Source organism: Curcuma longa, chromosome 11, assembly GCF_044706935.1.
Source record: "Curcuma longa cultivar G26 ecotype Majalengka, Jawa Barat chromosome 11, ITB_CL_G26_1.1, whole genome shotgun sequence".
Lineage (NCBI taxonomy): Eukaryota > Viridiplantae > Streptophyta > Magnoliopsida > Zingiberales > Zingiberaceae > Curcuma > Curcuma longa.
In genome coordinates, this window is record NC_133871.1 from 23,848,664 (window position 1) to 23,868,532 (window position 19,869).

Consider the following 19,869-nt stretch of genomic DNA (forward strand, 5'->3'; position numbering starts at 1 on the left):
AAATTATTACTCAAAGATACAAAATTAAAATATATAAAATTGATATTATAGAAGTTAACAACTAATTAAGGGCACGTTTGGTTCAGGATTATCGTTATAACTTTAGTTATCTGTCCAAGTTTATTAATGATAATCTTGTTTAGTTTAAGTTATAATCGATTTATAAGTAATGCAGTATCACCGCTATATTAGTAAATATGTTATAAATCAGGGATGTCATTACCTTTACAGTTTAAGATTTTCTGTGATTTTGAAGGGTAACTAAATTTTTTTCATAATTAAATTCTGATTTTAAAGCTTAATTGATTCAAATACACCAAAAGTGAGTTAATTAATTCAATAAACATTAATTTAAATACTTATAAATTTATAAAAGATAATTTATTACAAATTTAAAAAAAGAAAATTAATAAATTATATTTATTAATTTAATAAATTATTTTATTAAAAAATATACATTTATTTTAAATTTTAAAAATTATAAATAAATTATATTTATTTTTATATATTATCAATTTATTATCCTGATCATGAACTAGATAATATTAGGCTGTGTAATTATCTTTAATCATATAATCAAGATTATATATGATAATTTAAATTAAATGTGTCTTTTCAGTTGAAAATTAAGACATATATGACGATTTTAAAAAAGAGAAGTACCCAATCGATTTTTGTCCGTTACTATCACAAGACTTGTCGAGTCCAGTTGGATTTGGTATCGTCTATACAATTAATATATTTTATTGACTTTGCAATTTTTTTTACATGTTCGTGTCATTTTCCCCTTAACTTAATTTCTTCCGAGTGAAGTGACCGAAGACCCCTTTTTTTGTGTTTTATTGACGAAAAAACAACTTGGAAAAAAATAGTAATTAACTAAAGATAACACCAACCTGATTCGTTCATTTTTGCCCATATATCGTATCGGGTCGACGTATTCGGATCGTAACCCGGTTGATTTGTCGCCTGCCCAAGCCGGGTCCTAAGTCCACGAGTAAAAAAGAAAAAGAAATACTTAAAATATGTATTTTCCATGTTTATGTAAGTGGGATGCATGAGAATTTAATCATCCGTTTTTTTCTCGAACAATTTGTTAATAAATGGATATAAAAGTCAAATATTTAAGGGGAAATAGTGTTGGATATACCACAATACTGATAGAGATACTCACATGAGTTCTAAGAAAATAGTCTAAAATAAAAGCCATGAATGTATGGAAGCGTCTACTGTCGGTTCGCGAAGACGGAAGGGACGACCCACTTTCCTTTAGCCATCAATGGTGAACTGAAAAGTCATCCATCTTCAGTCTAGCCTTCTGGAAGATCGACACAAGTTCGGCGATCCTCTCAACCTAGCTACTTTGAACAAAACATTGCTACGATATGATCCACGCAAACAGACAAGAGTATATTTATATATAGGTACGCGCATTGGCCTATGCACTTCTATCACGGCATCGTTTCAATTATCGGAGAAAATAATTGCTCTCCAATGACTGAGCAGTTCGACGTCATGAAGCTCGGCGGCGGCCAGCAGAAGCCTCACTTCGTGCTGGTGCCGCTCTTCGCGCAGGGGCACATGATCCCCATGGTCGACCTGGCCTGCCTCCTCGCCTCCCGCGGAGCCCTCGTCACCGTCGTCACCACTCCCGTCAATTCCACCCGATTCAAGGCCCTCATCGACCGCGCTAACGCCGGCGGCCTCCTCATCCTCCTCGCCGAGCTCCGCTTCCCCTGCGCCGAGGTCGGCCTGCCGGAGGGCTGCGAGAACATCGACCAGGTCAGCACCCGCGAAGAGGCCATCAAGTTCTTCCTGGCTCTGAGTATGATGGCCGGACCGCTGGTTGCTTGCCTTCGCCAGCAGTGGCCCAAGCCGACGTGCCTCGTCTCCGACTCGTGCAATCCATGGACGTCGGACGTTGCGCGGGAGCTGGGCCTGCTCCGCTTCATTTTTCACGGGCCTTCCTGCTTCTTCCTCCTCTGCAGCCGGAACGTTTACGAATACGCGTCCTCCGGAGACGTCCCCGGCGACATGTTCCATCCCTTCTTCATCCCCGGCTTGCCTCAGAAAATAGAGGTGGTCAGAGCCCAGGCTTTGAGGTTTTTCGACTACCCAGGGCGGGAGAAGCTTCAAGAACAGGTAACAGAGGCCGAAGCCACGGCAGATGGGTTAATCATCAACACCTTTCGCGAGCTGGAGGCTCCCTTCCTCGACCTCTACCAGAAGTCTCTAGGGAAGACGATCTGGCCTATCGGACCGGTGAGCCTCGCCAACAAGGAAGCCGAATACACAGTCTTGCGCGGCGACAAGACGACTGCTAATGAAACGGAACGGATTTCCAGTTGGCTCGACGCCAAGGACACGGCGTCCGTCATCTATGTCAGCTTCGGCACGATCGCCACGAATAGCCCCTCGCACATCTTCGAGATCGGAACTGGGTTGGAGGCGTCCAACCGGCCGTTCGTTTGGGTGATCAAGCAGAGGGACATGTCACAGGAGGTGGAGAAGTGGCTGCCGGAGTTGGAGGAGCGGACGAGGTCGCGGGGGCTGATACTGAAGGGGTGGGCGCCGCAGGTGGTGATCCTGTCGCACCCCTCCGTGGGGGCATTCCTAACGCACTGCGGCTGGAACTCGACGCTGGAGGCGGTGTCCCTCGGAATCCCCATGATCACGTGGCCGCACCTTGCGGACCAATTTTTGAACGAGAATTTGGTGGTGAAAGTTCTGCGGACCGGCGTGGCTCTGAAGCCCCAAATGAAGACGCTTTTTGTGACGAGGGAGAGCGAGGGCTTGATCGCCCGAGAAGACGTGGAGCGGGCGATAGAGGCGGTGATGGATGGAGGAGAGGAGGCGCAGGCGAGAAGACAGAGGGCGAAGCAACTGGCGATCGAGGCGAAGAAGGCGATGGAACCAGGCGGGTCGTCTTACGAGAGCTTAACGCTCATGATTCAGCATGTTGTAGATGCTACTGTCACTCATGTTTGAGAGATTATTATTACGAGACTTGTCAAGTCGAGTTGTATTTAGTGTTGTCTTTTTTAAATATATTATATTTACCTGCCAATTTTTGTACATGTTCTTGTTATTTTTCCCTTAAATCTTTTTTTTTTGTTTTATTGACGAAATAAACAACTTCGAAAAAAATAATTAACTAGAGACAAGGACACGATATCGGATAATAAAAACTATACATCGGCAGCATCGACCTGATTCGTATTTGTAAGAATTTTCCTCCAAATGAGGAACGTAATCAAAGAATGTTGGGCATCTGAATTGACCGCCGTATGCGTTTCCCGATTTACCCTGGTGGTCGGTGGGAAATTTTCATGGAACCGGACCGATCACCCTCAGAAATGTGGCTATTGGAATTATCATTTTTTTTTCTTTTTCATATCTCGCATCGGGTGTGACGTATTCGGATCGTGGGCCGTTTGATTTGTCGCCTGCCCAAACCATCCCCCTACGTCTACCGTCCACGAGTAAAAAAACAAGAAAATAAATATTAAAAATAAGAATTTTCTATGTTTATGGGCACGGAATGAGAATTTAATAATCCGTTTTTCTTTAATAATTTGTTAGTAACTGAATTATTTAAGGAGAAATATAAGAACAAAAATTGTCCACTCCCACGTCGAAAGATAGAATCTATGAAGATAAATCGAAAAACTGTAATTAATCATTATGGGAGAGAGCATTATCTTTATCGAGATTCGACCCTTACTCATTATAGTAAATATATTCTATAGTAACTAATTCAACCATATCCGGGGCAAAAAAAATGTTCACTCCACCATTAATTCATGTACACTTAGTCAATTATTTTTTAATATGTTTTTATTATTATTTTCTATAAATTTCCCATCTAAATATTGAATTGATTGAGCACGTTGTAACATCTATGAAATGGTAGATATACATGTTATAGTAGCTACGATTTTATAACTTCTATAATATGAATATTAGACGAGCAAGTCAAATTCACGTTATAATAATTATGATTTTGTAACTGTTATAGCGTGAATAGTAAGTAAATAGAGTTGAATCTGTATTGTAACCGTTATAAAAAAATTATAACTATTACAATATAAATATTTTTGGATAAGTTAAATTTACGTTAAAATAATTATGAAATCATAACTATTATACATATTATAGCAGGTACAAAATTGTAACTACTATATATGTTGTAGCAGTTATGATTTCGTAGCTACTACAATACGCATAATTAGTTTAAAATTTAAATATAGGAGATTTAGGTAGAAAATAATAATATCAAAAAGGATAATTGAGTAATTATACATGGATAATAAGGCATCTTTTGATTAATGAAATTAAATTGGGATAATCCTTAGATGATTTAAAAAAAATATAGGTTTGAAGATTAAAAAAAATAGGGAAGTTGTCATCTATAATTGGTTTATAGTAAGTCTAAAAGTATCAAAACAATTAATGATATGCATTTTGAATGTATAATGTTTTATAAAAAAAATTGAATTAGACAAGGACTTAAATTCGCCATATATATCTATCCAGAGTAATATTAAAATATTTTAAAGTCTCAAATGGCACACAGGAAGGGTTTGAAAAATTAAGATTATATATATGGACGGCATTCTTCTCGTTACTATAATATTTCTCTTATTTTGTAATGATTGAACTCACAACTTATTTTGATTTTTGATCTTAGCAGTGGTCATATTACTTTGCCTTCTAGAAAAAAAAGAGCTCATTCTTCGAATAAAATAGTTGATTACAGCAAAACTAGTAATACAAATATTAGCCATAATTAATTTCAATCATAAATTAATATGTAATTAATATTACAATTAGTACTAACATAATTCAAATTAACTAATATAATTATATACCATATTTACAATGTTAATATTTTTTTTTAAAATAAATTGTTAATAATACAAGAGAGATTATTCTCTCGTCGTCTATTTCATTGCATCATTGGAGGAGGGATATATATATATATACCCAGTGGCCTCTGCAATTCAATCACGGCGCAGATTCTCTTCTCGGGAAAATGACCAAGAAGATGATCGACAACATCGAGCCCAGCAGCGGGCCACAGAAGCCTCACTTCGTGCTGGTGCCGCTCTTCGCGCAGGGCCACATGATCCCCATGACCGACCTGGCCTGCCTCCTCGCCGCCCGTGGAGCCCTCGTCACCATCGTCACTTCTCCAGTCAACTCTGCCCGAATCAAGTCCTACGTCGATCGCGCCAACGCTGACGGGCTCCTCATCCGCCTCGCTGAACTCCATTTCCCCTGCGCCGAGGTAGGCCTGCCGGAGGGCTCAGAGAACGTGGACCTCGTCACCACCAGCGAGAAGATGGAGAAGTTCTTCCTGGCGATGAGCATGCTGACCGAGCCATTGGTTGCCTACCTTCGCCAGCAGTGGCCCAAGCCAACGTGCCTCGTCTGTGACTCGTGCAATCCTTGGACGAGGGATGTCGCGCGCGAGCTAGGCCTGCGCCGCTTCATTTTCCACGGGCCCTCCTGCTTCTTCCTACTTTGCAGCCACAATGTTCACGAATACGCATCCTCCGGAGATGTTCCCGGCGACATCTTCAAGCCCTTCTTCGTCCCCGGCTTGCCTCAGAAAATAGAGGTGGTAAGAGTGCAGGCTTTAAGGTTCTTTGACCACCCCGGGTGGGAGAAATTTCTAGAGCAGAAAACGGAGGCCGAAGCCACGGCTGATGGGTTAATCATAAACACCTTCCGTGAGTTGGAGGCTCCCTTCCTCGACCTCTACCAGAGTGCTCTTGGGAAGACGATATGGCATATCGGACCGGTGAGCCTCGCCAACAAGGAACCCGAAGACGCAATCTTGCGCGGCGACAAGACTATAGCCGAAGAGGCGGAGCGGATTTCCAATTGGCTCGACGCCAAGGACACGGCTTCCGTCATCTATGTCAGCTTCGGCACGATCGTCACGAATAGCCCCTCACACACCTTGGAGATCGGAACTGGGTTGGAGGCGTCCAACCGGCCGTTCATTTGGGTGATCAAGCAGTGGGACATATCGCCGGAGGTGGAGAAATGGCTGCCGGAGTTGGAGGAGCGGACGATGTCGCGGGGGCTGATACTGAAGGCGTGGGCGCCGCAGGTGATGATCCTTTCGCACCCCTCCGTGGGGGCATTCCTAACTCACTGCGGTTGGAACTCGACGCTGGAGGCGGTGTCCTTCGGAGTTCCCATGATCACGTGGCCGCACTTAACGGACCAGTTCCTGAACGAGAATTTGGTGGTGAAGGTTCTGCGGACCGGCGTGTCGCTAAAGCCCCAAATGAAGACGCCTTTAGTATGGGGGGAGAGCGAGGGCTTGATCACTCGAGAGGACGTGGAACTGGCGATGGAGGCGGTGATGGATGAAGGAGAGGAGGCGCAGGCGATAAGACAGAGGGCGAAGCAACTGGCCCTCGAGGCGAAGAGGGCGATGGAACCAGGTGGGTCGTCTTACGAGAGCTTGACGCTCATGATTCAGCATGCTTTGGATAGTGCAGTTAGTGCTCCGGACCCGGACCCAGATTCTAAAGATGCTACCGTTCCGAATGTTTGAGAGAGATGTTATTGTTACAACATGTCACTTTGAAATCACCAAATTCAATAATTTTGCATTTTTTATTTTTTGTTTGAAAATATAAAATTTGCAAGTTTGATATGAACGAATGATCTTTTGAAAATACTGGAACAGTTGGAAATGATACATGTCAGCGCAATACTATTACCATATAAATTAAGATAGGATTAAAGGAATATTAGCCACAATAATTACTCTGGCACTTGCTTAAACATTTCTCATATGCGTATCAATCGTAAATACTATTTCCACTAATGGAATTTTACAGGCGGGTTAAGGAATTAATCTGGCGGCGTTGTTACTTCTGCACTCTGACGAAGCGGCCCTTCATCCTCGGCCTCTTCTCCGCGTTCCGCTTCCTCACTTCGTATCGGATCTTCTTGGCGAACAGCCTTGTCCGCCGCTTCTCCCGGTACCTCCACACCCGCGCCTCCTTCCCTTCCACGCCCACCACCCCATGGTCCAGCCTGTACACGCCACCGGAGCCCGGAGGCCTCATGATCTCCTCTTCCCTTGGCCTGTCGTACTGCGGAAAAGTCTATAGCCATGTGTCTTCGAACTGCGGCCTTTCACCGTCCTTCCACGGAGAACACCCGATGTTACTGGACGACCATGCGTCAATGACAGCATCGTAGTCCAATCTCAATAACCTCCTCGTCGTCTCACCGGGGCCGTCGATAGATGCTCACACTCTGTATTCATCTTTTTTAGCGTATCCGTCGCATCCAAACCCGAGCAAGGTTTCCATGTCCGGCTCAAGCTTCTCGAGGTCCAAGCAGTAATCAAGGCGGCCCATGGAGGGAATTTGCTCGTGCTCTACAAGCTGAACCTCTGCTCTCCAGGAGTCATGTTCTTCGATTGCCTCTAGATGAGGATGAAGCTGCGAGAAGTGCGACAGTGACTGCAATCGAATTCAACGGATTCATGGAATGTACGGAGACATCGCGGGCGTGGCAGAGGAAAGCATCCTCAGCCTCGCAGGCGCGCTTTGTCCCGGCGGCTACTGCGCCCTTCGGACGCTACTCCTCCGTGAAGATCATAACCGCCAATGAACTAGAGAGAGATTCTACCAAAACAGAAAAAAATATATATAGAGGACCTGCCGCCTGCAGAATCAAATAGTCGCGCCCAGTGGCAGTTGAGTTTCAAAAGGGTGGGACTTGGGAGGGAGGAGAGAAAGTTTCAGAGGCCCGCGAATCCGCTTCCAGTAACGTGGCGCATAAAGAGAGCCGTCAAGGCTATTGGTGGAGATGGCGGAGCGGATCTGCTAAACGGCAATTCTATTGGTGGGTCCCTGCCTAGGAAGAAAGGAATAAGGGGACAAACCCGCCCACCTGGACTTATCGTCTCGTGGGGACCTTCCGCCATGCATCCCCATCCCTTGGGTTGCACGAGATCGGAATTAAAAAAGGCATGTACCTCGCTCGCGAACTTGATGCGGTAACAGAAGGTAGTCTAAAAACAAAATTAGAGCAATAGTTGTGGTTTTTATGTTTTTTACGCAACTAACAATATTAGACACGGCCAATGAAGAAGTCACATCGGAGAAAAGATATATCAATAGAGAGAGAATTCAAGTCTCAAAATGATGTAGTACAATGACAAAATACTTGAAAGGCTTGGTGAGTTGATTGCGATAGATTCGCTATGATTTTTTTCCCCCATTGACTTTTTGGAGTTCTTCAATTATATTTAATTAGTCTCTCGTCCCTATCTCATTGACTGTGATATGCGTATAATCTAGACTGGTGATGTGCAATTAAGGCAGCTTAAAGGATATACAGCGACGGTGGTTCCAAAGAACACGGGCGTGGTTCAAAGGGGAAGACAAGCCTACGTAGCCTTGCAATTGAAATTTTCTTCTTCTTTTTTTTTTTGTTGCTTTTGTCACTATACTAAAGGCTTATATTGCAATCATAAGTTTGATTGTGATCAGAAACATCCGAAGGTTTTATTTTATTTTTTAAAATTATTTTTATCTTTGACATTTTTAAAATTTCAATTCATTTAAGAATTTTAAGATTTGAGTTTCTATTAAGATTATCTATAGATTTTAAAAGATTATTTTCAAGATTTATAGTCGAACCAATGAAATCATATTACCCCAAGATAATCGTTATTCTGTCCAGTGTTAGTTGACATCAGTGCTTATCAGATCTGATGTATGGTCATTGTGATCATGACAAGTAAGTTCCGACTGAGAAAGCTTCACACCGTGATTGTAACATCCAAAATAAGATTTTTGATCTACAGATAAAAGTCACAAAATTGACTCAGCGTATGGCGGCGCAAGATCTTGAAAGTCTTAAGTTTTCTTATCTTAATTCTTATTCCACTTTTCAAAACTCCTATTGCAGTCGTAGAACCCGTGGTTGAGACGATCGGTACAAAGATCAAGTTTCTGGTTGATCTTTTGAGTTTTCTAATACGTTTTAAAATAAGAGATTCATTAATTGACTTAACGAAGTGGATAGAATTTTTTATTACGATGAAGCTATTGTGTAAAAGTTAAATTGGTTGTCATCAAATCCAAAGATCGAACATCAACGTGATGGGAGCAATTGCGATGCTCAAGAGACAAACAACATTAGCATGTTAAGGCAAGATGCAAGATCAGTCAATGATTATACGAAGAAGTTTTATCAATTGATCAAGGACTATGAGGAAAATGAGACCGAGGTGAATAATGAGCTGGTTTACAATGATGATGAAATTGATCAAGGCCCGCACATGATCAATACTTCCTTCAACAACCATGTGGATGGCCCAGTTCATGCAGTCCGACTGGGACATGTTCCAGTCCGACCACGCCTGCGGTGAGTTCCACGCGGTAGCGCAGGCAATCTGCGGCGAGCCAGTCTACGTGAGTGACGCCGTCGGTTCTCATAAGTTCGATCGATCTCATCAAAAAGCTCGTATTCAATGATGGAACCATTACCACATACGTGCACTGTGCTTCGCCGACCAGGGGCTGCTTATTTACCAATCCCTTGTTCGACGAAAAACCGCCTTCAAGATGATTTGGAACCTCAACAAGTTTGGAGGTGTGATCGGAGCTTTCAATTGCCAAGCCTATGGATGCATGGAACCCAACGTTGGGTGAAAGGCTACTCCCGTTGCTATAAGCAAATTACAGGAACGGTTCACGTGGCAGACGTGGAATGGGATCAAGTGAAGCAGGGGAGTACGCTGCAGCACTGTATCAGGCGAAGATATTACTGCTCAGGACTCGACTTGAAACTCTGACGCGATCTGTTTCAACCTCTAATAAATTTGTGCGTCAGATAATCTTTTCTGGGTTACCCTGTGATATTATTTTAAATTTAAAATAATTTTATTATTATTAACGGAGTTATTTTTATCTTTTATATTTTTAAAATTTAAATTCGTTAATATTTTTTTCTATTCGAATTTTATTTCTACTAAAATTTTTTTAATCTTTTTTATGTCTTAGGGTTGTGAGTTTATATAAGCATATGTTAAGTTAACATTTTTGAATTTATAAATTTTAGAAGATTAAATTAACAGAATCAATATTGTCCGTACGATAATCACTCTCCTTTTCGATGTCAAATTGAAATCCCTAATCCTGATACCATAAGGATGCCGAAAGTTGAACAAAGAATTGTAACCTTATGTGAAAGTTTTTAAAGTTGATATTAATTAAATGTCATATAATGACTTTTTGTATGCAATCATTTATTTTTAAAAAAGAGTTTAATTAATTTTACTCTTTATAAATTTATTTTATAAAAAATACAATATTTTTATATTGTCTTATATAGTTTTAATTTATCGATGCAAATTAAATGATATAATTCATTTAAAATATATTTTATGAAGGGATACTAATTTGTATTTTTCTAGCGCAGTTGTTTCATTCTCTCTCTTATTGTTATTTAAAAAAAAAAGGTTTATGAAGCTTTGACAAGGTTTTATCTTTTATTTCATAAGTAACAAAAAGGCATATCATATAAGTGACAAGTATCGTTCACCCAAAATTTAACACCCGAATCTCTTTAATCTTATTGGAATCAGACGATCGAGGTTATAATTAATTCCATAATCTGACGAACAAGGAACTGAAGCAAAGTTCACAAACAATTCCAGCACAAACTTCACACCCGAATCATGCACAAATCAATCACTACACGAGAACTCGAGCAGAGTTCCGATCCAAATCAATCCACCAGCAAAACAGCACGCCATGCTTCTTTATCGATCAACACAGCTAATTGATGATCAGAAGCAGCAGCAGAGGCACTCGAGGCAGCACTCGCAGGTCTCGAAGCAGCAAAAGCAGCAACAGGCGGTAAACAGACTGAAAAAGAAGAAGAAGAAGATAAGAATAATCAAGATCATCATGCTGCTAGCGCAACCAAAAGAGAGGCGATTAAATGATTTTGGCTAGCTTCTACGTATAACGTACCAGGCATAGAGACAGCCCTTCTCCTCGTGTCTCTTCTGTACGTGCTCCATGTACGATATCTCCTGCGCGCTCGGTGCATCCATCGCCTTTACTGCAACGCACAGAAAGAGATCGATCGAGAAGAGATCGAGTTGAAATCAAGGTTACGTTGTTAATTATCTCTTAAATGGTCTCGATCGATCTACTTTCACCAATTTTAACTGGATATATATAATTATATTGTGGTTTCTTCTCGCAAACGTGTCAACAGATATATAATTATCTACCAGCTTAGATGTCGTCTCTTTCTCTCCAGCTAGCTGTTTGACAGAGACAACGTAACTATCGGCTGGCATCAATTATATTCCAGCTTCCATTGGCGGCCAGATCTACCTTCTCAGATACTCGTTTCATTAAAAAGTCGTGCACATGCTCCGATCGACGATGACGGAGAATAAAGAAATCTTCGAATCCGTGTTCGTAAAGGAGTTTAAACGAGTGGTTTCTAACTGTTCTTGTTTTTATTATTTACTAATATAATAATAGCCCATCGTTCAACAATTGGAATAAACTAGCGAAAAGGATCGGATTAGTTGGCTACATCTGAAAAAATGAAACCACTACAATAAATGGAGATATTAATTTTCAACAGTATGAATAGGTGTTAAATTAATGCTTAACGTTTTTTTCAATATTTTTTTAATTTCATAAAGATGCGAAGAGATTTTCCTTTTAAAAAGTCGAATTCGAAATAGTATTGGGAATGAGAATATGCTGTAAGAATTAAATACATGCTTTCCTTGTTTGTAAATTAAAAAACAATTGGACTTAAATTTATGCTTGGATAAGAGAATGAATGAAGCTTCTTAAATTTTCATTTATCAATTCATTTGAAATATCGACGATGCTTATTTTGAAATACAAAAGAACAAAAGGCCTTTCTCAATCCAAGGCAAAATTATTTCGTAAAGCAATTTCCACGAGTAATTTAGTAAACATGTCTTTATCAAAATATATATGCACTCTTAGCAAAATGGACAGGTTCTAAATCAAAACACATGAAAATTTCCTTCGGGCCTAATTATAATTATACAATTGCTTTTGAAGAATGCATCAATGTTAATACGAGTATTAATTATCTGTAATGAGTTTAAAGCGATCGTGATCTTTTCATCAATCATAAATCTCCAATTTAATTTATTCTACAGCACAATAATGGATTTCCATTGAAAATGTTCTTGGAATGAATGATTTGGTTCCACATTTCGTTTAGCCAACTGTATTATTCAACTCTATTATCCAACTGTATTTATTACACAAGTTATTATTTACGCATTATATATAAGTTATAAAATTAGTGTACCTTTGTCCACTAAATTGATGAACACCGACGCCGACTGTATGGACATTTATTGCTGCACAATCTAGATAAGTTTGCAAACTTAATGCATCCCTATCCAATCAATCAATGCATCTACTTCTACGGCATCTATTTCTTTGATCAAACTAACTTACCTGTCGAATGTAAGTCTTTACTTTACTAAATTTAAATTTAGTTTGTAATTAATAGAGTACGAGAGCACTCGTAAAAAACAAAATTAAAAAAAAATGATGTAGACATTGCCTTTAATAATATAATTAGCCGATTCATGGCATAGTGAGAAAGTCTTCTACTTGTACGTTGCATGAAAGGACATTCTAGTGTTTTAGAGCATCCGCAATGCCCTTGTGTTATAACACCTTAAAATATAATAAAAAATTAAAAAACAAAAAAAAAAAATACATGTGGGGTGGACCAGTCAGGGATTGACTCACCCATTAACGGAGCATTGCGATTGCTCTTATTAGCTGCTGATGTATGCATGGAATAATATGGGCGCATAACTACCTCTCCAATTTACTTGGACGGCGTCTATTTATCCCCGGGACAATGGTGCAACGGTAGAACATTTAGATTGTGACCCAGGACTCGTAGTTTGACTCAGGACACATAACTACCTCTCCAATGGTGCATGAAAAGACACCGTATGCGTTTGGACGACTGATTTATCCTGGTAGAATTGTGGTGGGAAATTTTCGTAAGACTGGACCGGTCACCTCAGGGATTGAATCATGAGATTTATCAATTTTTTTTTGGACGGCGTCTATTATCTTGTTTTTATTGTGTGTTCTCCAGATGATCACTATTTATACAGACAAGTATAACGCATAATTCTGCAACATCTTCAGCTAGAGCTAGCTTCCATACAATTGATCGCAATTGAATTCGATCGATCAGATCTCAATGGCGGCGTCGCCATGGTCGCTCGATGCCTTCGTTGGTTTAATTTTGTGGGACTACCCTGAGATCATCTTGGCACTTGCCTCCTCCTTCTTCTTAATGTTTCTTAACCGCCGGCGTTCCTCTGCGTGGCCGATAAACTGGCCCTTCATCGGGATGCTCCCTGCCATAGTCGTCAATTTCCCAGGCCTCCACGACTACATCGCCCATCTCCACCGCCACGTCAGTTGCACCGAGATGTTCCGGGGGCCTTGGTTCCTCGGCGCCGACCTGCTGCTGACCTGCGACCCCGATAACGTCAACCACATTTTCAACGCCAATTTCGTTAACTACCCCAAGGGAGACCAGTTCCGGGAGGTCTTCGACATCCTGGGCCACGGCCTCTTCAACGTCGACGGTGACTCGTGGAAATTCCAACGCAAGATAGCCAACACCTTGCTGGGATACCGTAACTTCCGGACCTACGCCATCGGTGCCACCAGGGAGAAGGCAGAGAAGGCACTCATCCCTCTTCTGCTCCACAAGAGCGAGTGCGGTGAGCCAATGGAGCTTCAAGAAATATTCACTAGGCTCGCCTTCGACGTCACCTGCCTCACGGCCTTCGGCGACGACCCGGGAAGCCTCTCGCTTCAATTACCAGACATTTCCTTCTCTACGGCCCTCGACGACGCTTGGGAGGCGCTGTTCTTCCGCCACACCGTGCCCAAGAGCTGGTGGAAGATGATGAAGTGGATCAACGTCGGCACCGAGAAGAAAATGGCCAACGCAAGGAAAGTCATCGACCAGAACATAAGCCAAAGAATATCGCAAAAGAGGCAGGAAATTAACGCCAAGATCTCCAAGGCCGATCTTCTCGCCTCCTACATGGAGGTGGCGGAGGGGGTCAAAGATAAAGTGGAAGACACCGACAAGTTTTTGCGTGACAACGTTCTCTTCTTGATGATTGCAGGGAGAGACGCCTTCTCCATCAGCCTCTCTTGGTTCTTCTTCCTCCTCCACAACAACCCGAAGGTGAAGACGAAGATACTGCAGGAGCTTCGGCTTTTCCGGTCGAGCGAGAACAAGTCGACGACGTTCAGTGCGGAGGAGCTGAGCGGGATGGTTTACCTCCACGGGGCGGTGTGCGAGACTCTGCGCATCTTCCCGCCGGTTGCGTTCGAAGAGAAGACTGCGCTGAAGGAGGACGTGCTACCAAGCGGTGCGAAGGTGGCGGCGGGGCAGAGGGTAGTGGTGAGCTTGTACGCGATGGCGAGGGTGGAGGCGGTGTGGGGGAAGGACTGCATGGAGTTCAAGCCAGAGAGGTGGATAACGGAGGAGGGGAAGGTGAGACACGTGCCGGCGTATAAGTTCATGGCCTTCAACTGCGGTCCCAGGATTTGCTTGGGGAAGGACCTGGGCTTGATGCAGATCAAAACGGTGGCCGCCGCCGTGCTGTGGAACTTTGAGGTGGAAGTGCTGGACGCCGCCCGAGTGGAGCCGAAGAACTCGGCCATGCTTCGGATGAAGAACGGAATGATGGTCACCATCAAGAAAAGAACTCATTCAATAGAATAGCACTATATATATATATATATATATATTATATTGCAAGTCATAGAATATTACATTTACGTAATGTCATTTTTAAGCAGACTAATTAGTTTAAGTCATAAGCCATATCTACGTGCTATCAGTTTATTACAATTAATATGAAAGATGCCATGATATGTTTTCGAACTCCATTAGGACCTGTATCATAGTTTGTCTCGCATGCATGTTTTTGTGCCACTGCTTATTTTGCTCTACTTAACATGCACTGCAAGTAATCCTGTTGGACTTCCCTCATATCTAGGGTTCTAATGATTCTGTACAGGAAAACCAAGTTAAGGTTGCTCTTCTTTATCTCGCATTTCTGAAAATCACTAAAGAAACTAAAATAATTCAGTTTCAGATACGGTTGTATATGAATTATAGCATTACAAAAGATAGTTCTTAATCTGCATGTTTTTTTCTCATTTATAATTGGGTTTGAAGATAACGTAAAAGCAGTATTAATAATTTAATATTAGAAGATAGATCATATCATCATACGGATGAATACCATTTCCCTGTGTGATCCCGGGAATAACCTCTATGTTGGTCTGCCCCCGCGTGTTTTTTCGATACACCATCTGACCTGGACATCGAAACCATAAGAGCATCCGCAACGTGCGTTAATAGGATGATGTTAATAGGATGATGTGGAGGAGGGAGGGAGCGACGTGGAGGAGTGAAAGAGGAGAGAGGTATTTAACGTGTTCAGAGTTCTGAACGCGTTAATCGGTGGGACCCATGTTTTTTTTTTCAGTGGCTTTCTTGATCTTGAGTAGCTTCTGGTTCGATCCGACTTGAAGATAGTGAGCTACTTATTCTCCAGCAAGAGAAGAGAATCAAGGGATGAATCCAACGGATCCGTAGATTCAACTGCTGCTAGAGCAAACTCTGGATCCAACCTACTAATGGTTGCTGGAGACGCAGAAGAGTTCATGCTCTGCAGCCGAAAAGGTAAGCAAGGAATCTGATCATATGCCAGTTGGTGTATTATGTTTCTGAATCGGAATGCGCATCGTCATTATCAGCCAACATCTCTGGGGCGGGGGATAACATATCCGCAATTATTCTTCTTTTCTTGTTACGCGAGTGCCCGAGAAGAGAGGCGTAGCTCACATCTTAATCTGACAGTGGTCGACCACCACCACCACTGGTCGACTAGCTGGTCGACCACCACATGGTGGTCGATCACGTGGCAGTGGACTCCGTCGATCTCTGTTAAAGGCGTTATAACGCCACGAGCGTTGCGGATGCTCTAATAATGCTATGGGCCCCGATGAAATGCCGAGTACACAAGTTTAAAAAAAATAAATAATAATAATAATAATAATAATGATAGATTACATAAAAATATAATATAAAATTCTAATATAATATATACATGACCTGAATCCCACCTTCATACCATGTATATTATGTTAGAATTTCATATATTTTCATGCAATTTATCATTTCTCTTAAAAAAAACCCAAGCCGATTTCTTTTCGTTCTTTGCTCGCTTTTTGTCAAAGCATTGAGGAGCGATGCCGATGCTGATGCCGATCCAGATGGAGTTCGAGGATCGCCGCATCCTCTCCATTTCCAAGTGCCAGGGCAAGGACCATCTTCGCCGCTCCAGCTGGCTCCTCCTCCGTGCACCGTTGCAGATTTCGCCTCCCACATCCCCGATGTTTTCAGCCTCCGTCTCACTTGCCCGTTCGGCCTCCTCCTCTACGTATGCACTTCCGGTTGGCTTTCCACATCCTCTCTTTCCTCCTTGCCTCCGGTCGAGTATGATCCTGAACCTTGTAGCACTGATGCCCACCTTTTTATGAAGATTATTTTCAGACGACGGTCTCTTTGGCGAGTTGTATCGCCACGAATCTAGCCAAAATTGGATTGATTTCTTTTGTCTGCTTGACATATACACCACATTTCTCTTTTGTTGAGGAATGATTCAAAATTTGTTACTGCTACATAGTCTGATTAATCTGAAGAGGATAGGATTATAGTCTCTCGTCCTTAATTATTCGTTGGGTAGTCTCATTGACTGTCATGGTTCGTGACCAGCAAGACAGTTAGTGATATACAGCACAATCGATTTCAATTGAAAAATGTATTTCGAATGAATGATATGCATGGTTCCAGATTTCATTTAGCCAACTGTATAATACGTATTATTCAAACTTGTCCATGGGAGCAATTATATATATAGCTAGGCTAATTGCTTAGAATTAATTAACTTCTAGCTGTTATTAATTACTGCGCTTTGAATCTGGCAACTCTTTATTTATTACACAAGTTATTTCTCATTAAATCCGTTGATGAAACGTTTTCATCAATTATATTAATTATTTGTAAAAGTAACTTTGGCCACCTTGAAATATATAGTGCACCTGATAAAATTTCTCTGCGTTTTAAATTAATGTACCATAAAATATTTGCACATTATATATAAGTTATAAAATTAGTGTACTATATCTTTGATCAAACTAACTTACCTAAGACTGAGTAAAATATTGATCACCCCCGGGGCATAGGTGAGTTGGTTACGACGCAGCAGACTTACAGAAGAGGGCAAGGGTTCGAATCTTGGCGAAGCCAGATAATACCCTCCTGCGTCGTGACCAACTGCACTTTCTCGATTTACCTCCTCACAAATGGTTGTGGAGCCGACCGTGTGGGGCCGCTAAGGTGACTGATCCACCTTTTTTGCATAAGAGTAAAATATTGATCAAATTGAATTAATCGATTGAACCAACCAAAAACAAAAGTTCAGTAATTAATTCAAAATTTATTTTTTTAAATATCCATTAATTTGGTTATTAGATTTAGTTTCGGATTTAAAGATGATGAAAAAATCTGTTATTTTACTTTTTAATCAAATTTATTATTTTTTATTGGTTTAATTTATTCAATTTTCATAAAAAAATTCCATTTGTTTTCGACTTATTCGTGTAATCGATCTCAAATCAAAATTGATCAAGGAGAGTCATTAAGGTTGACTAAGGAAATTCCATCGCAAGACTTCTTGATGTATGATTAAGGCTTCTAAAAAGTCTAAGAGAGTCATTAGAAATGTATTTAGGAAAGTTATCCCTAGTGGGTACTTTTTATATTGAAGGAACTTCAATAGATATTGGGTTCTTAAGAATGTGATCTCTTCATATTATATGAGTATAGGGCGTGTCAATCCTAATTAGTGAAATTGACATTTTAGAGCATTTTCAATATGAATTAAGTTATTATGTTGATCAAAATTGAATATAATAGAATAATAAAGTGGGCTAAGTATGAATTTTGATATTTGAAGGAAATATGACCACCTTGACATGGTGATTAGTTGATTTTTTTTTGTCCCCGGGGCCATGATGCTACGGTAGGAGATCCAGGTTGTCACCCAGGCACCCGCGATTCGATCATCAGTTACGATGTATTTGTAGGAATTTTCTTCCAAATGGGGATCACAATTAAAGGATGCTGGACATCTGGGTTGGTCGCTGCGTGCGCTTCCCGATTTACCCTGGTGGTCGGTGGGAAACTTCCGTGGAGCCGGGCCGATCACCCCCAAGAATTGAGTCAATACGACTAACTAGGATTTATCTTTTTTTTTAAGTTGATGACACTTATCTAAGTATTTGCTTATAAGCCATAATTACCATAATTGTATGTCCTATCACATACGATGATATCATTTCATAAATTTATCATGATAATATGAATTGATATTGCGATATCATGACATACATGTATCATTTGAGTATGATGATTTTTTTTTTAAAGTTATGCATTTGATATGTGATACCCACTTACATGGATTATTTCAATTCTTTATCATTAAAGACAAAAATGATATTGCTTGACATCTTTGACAGGATGGTTAAATTTTAGAATGGCTAGATAGAAATACATGATCTTTTATTTTAAGAAAAATCTATTTTATATCTCATAAAAATCATATGATTAACTCATATGTATATTGAGATATATTAATTTCATCAAATTTAAATGAATTTTACATGATTAATTATGAGAAAAATAAACGTGCATGTCATGCACATTTAACCCAAAAATCATAATAAAAAATTATTTTAAAAATAATTTAGAAAAATATTGATGAAGTCTATTTGTTGATAAGAATCATTAGTTTGAAATAAAAATAGAATGAAATATGAAAATTTTAATGATTTTCAACTAAGTACCATTCTTTAAAAAGAAGATGTATGATCATATAAAGTTATTCTTCCTTGATAGTATTTAATATTAATAATGTTAAATGAAATTTAATGATTTTTTGAAAATCATAGAATTAGTTATATTATATTTCTGAAATTCGATTTGAAATTGAAAATTCAGATTTTTATGCCACCAATCGATTGATGACTAAATCAATTGATTGGTAACTACGATTTTGGCTGAAATGAATTTATTTTTGTCAGTCAAGTCATGACTAGGTATTGTAATTATCCCTAATTCTCTGATATACTTAAATAAGCATTCAAAGATGATTTTCTTGATAAAAAAATTATAAACATATATTAAAAAGGGGAAGATGAGGATTTGAGGAAGAGATTTAGATTTAAGGATAAATTTTTAACATCATAACTTAGATTTTAAAATTTCTTAAAGGTTTAAGAACTCCAAAATCATTGTTGGTGCAATGATAGAGGTTAGAGTATGTTTTGAGAGGCAGGTCGACCTTAAATGCATGATATTGGATATGAAAGGGAGAAAATTGAAGGATTGAGAAGAATGATGATAGATGTATACTCAAGGTTCAGCATTGGAGATAATGGAAGATAGGGACCCTCTATTGTGGTGTTGGAAAGATTGAGATGAATGAATCTTAAGAAGATATTTTTGTTGTGTTTAAAAAGAGAATATAAAGTTTAAGTTAGGAAACTCCCGTTCATTCTCATTCAAGCATGCTTTGACATGAGAAGAAGATGAAGGAAGTTGGGCTAATGAGTTAGCCTAATTTAAACATATTGTCAAATATAAAAAAAATAAGGAGATTGTTAGTGCAATCGACCTCAA

The 19,869-nt window shown here is 40.1% G+C and overlaps 3 protein-coding genes, 1 long non-coding RNA gene and 1 pseudogene across 4 annotated transcripts; 3 read left to right on the plus strand and 2 right to left on the minus strand.

The window, feature by feature from the left end:
* Positions 1-1,414: 1,414 nt before the first annotated feature.
* Positions 1,415-3,060, plus strand: LOC141837773 (UDP-glycosyltransferase 73C3-like). The gene has a single exon (XM_074725145.1). The coding sequence runs from the start codon at positions 1,441-1,443 to the stop codon at positions 2,986-2,988; it is 1,548 nt and encodes a 515-aa protein (XP_074581246.1). The 5' UTR covers positions 1,415-1,440; the 3' UTR covers positions 2,989-3,060.
* A 1,975-nt stretch (positions 3,061-5,035) lies between these two features.
* On the plus strand, positions 5,036-6,574 carry LOC141837395 (UDP-glycosyltransferase 73C6-like). Its single transcript, XM_074724806.1, has one exon. The coding sequence runs from the start codon at positions 5,036-5,038 to the stop codon at positions 6,572-6,574; it is 1,539 nt and encodes a 512-aa protein (XP_074580907.1).
* A 319-nt stretch (positions 6,575-6,893) lies between these two features.
* LOC141837396 (zinc finger protein CONSTANS-LIKE 16-like) lies at positions 6,894-7,963 on the minus strand (annotated as a pseudogene).
* A 2,622-nt stretch (positions 7,964-10,585) lies between these two features.
* On the minus strand, positions 10,586-11,346 carry LOC141841758 (uncharacterized). The gene is made up of 2 exons (XR_012602826.1): positions 11,025-11,346; positions 10,586-10,916 (listed from the first exon to the last, which is right to left on the minus strand). It is a non-coding gene; the product is annotated as an uncharacterized LOC141841758 (long non-coding RNA).
* A 1,900-nt stretch (positions 11,347-13,246) lies between these two features.
* Positions 13,247-14,940, plus strand: LOC141842232 (noroxomaritidine synthase-like). Its single transcript, XM_074730451.1, has one exon. It carries the CDS (start codon positions 13,288-13,290, stop codon positions 14,836-14,838), a length of 1,551 nt encoding a protein of 516 aa, XP_074586552.1. The 5' UTR covers positions 13,247-13,287; the 3' UTR covers positions 14,839-14,940.
* Positions 14,941-19,869: the final 4,929 nt, after the last annotated feature.

Bases quoted from the DNA above. Each gene is read 5' to 3' on its own strand.
- LOC141837773 (XM_074725145.1), top strand. From the start codon at position 1,441: ATGCACTTCTATCACGGCATCGTTTCAATTATCGGAGAAAATAATTGC.
- LOC141837395 (XM_074724806.1), top strand. From the start codon at position 5,036: ATGACCAAGAAGATGATCGACAACATCGAGCCCAGCAGCGGGCCACAG.
- LOC141842232 (XM_074730451.1), top strand. From the start codon at position 13,288: ATGGCGGCGTCGCCATGGTCGCTCGATGCCTTCGTTGGTTTAATTTTG.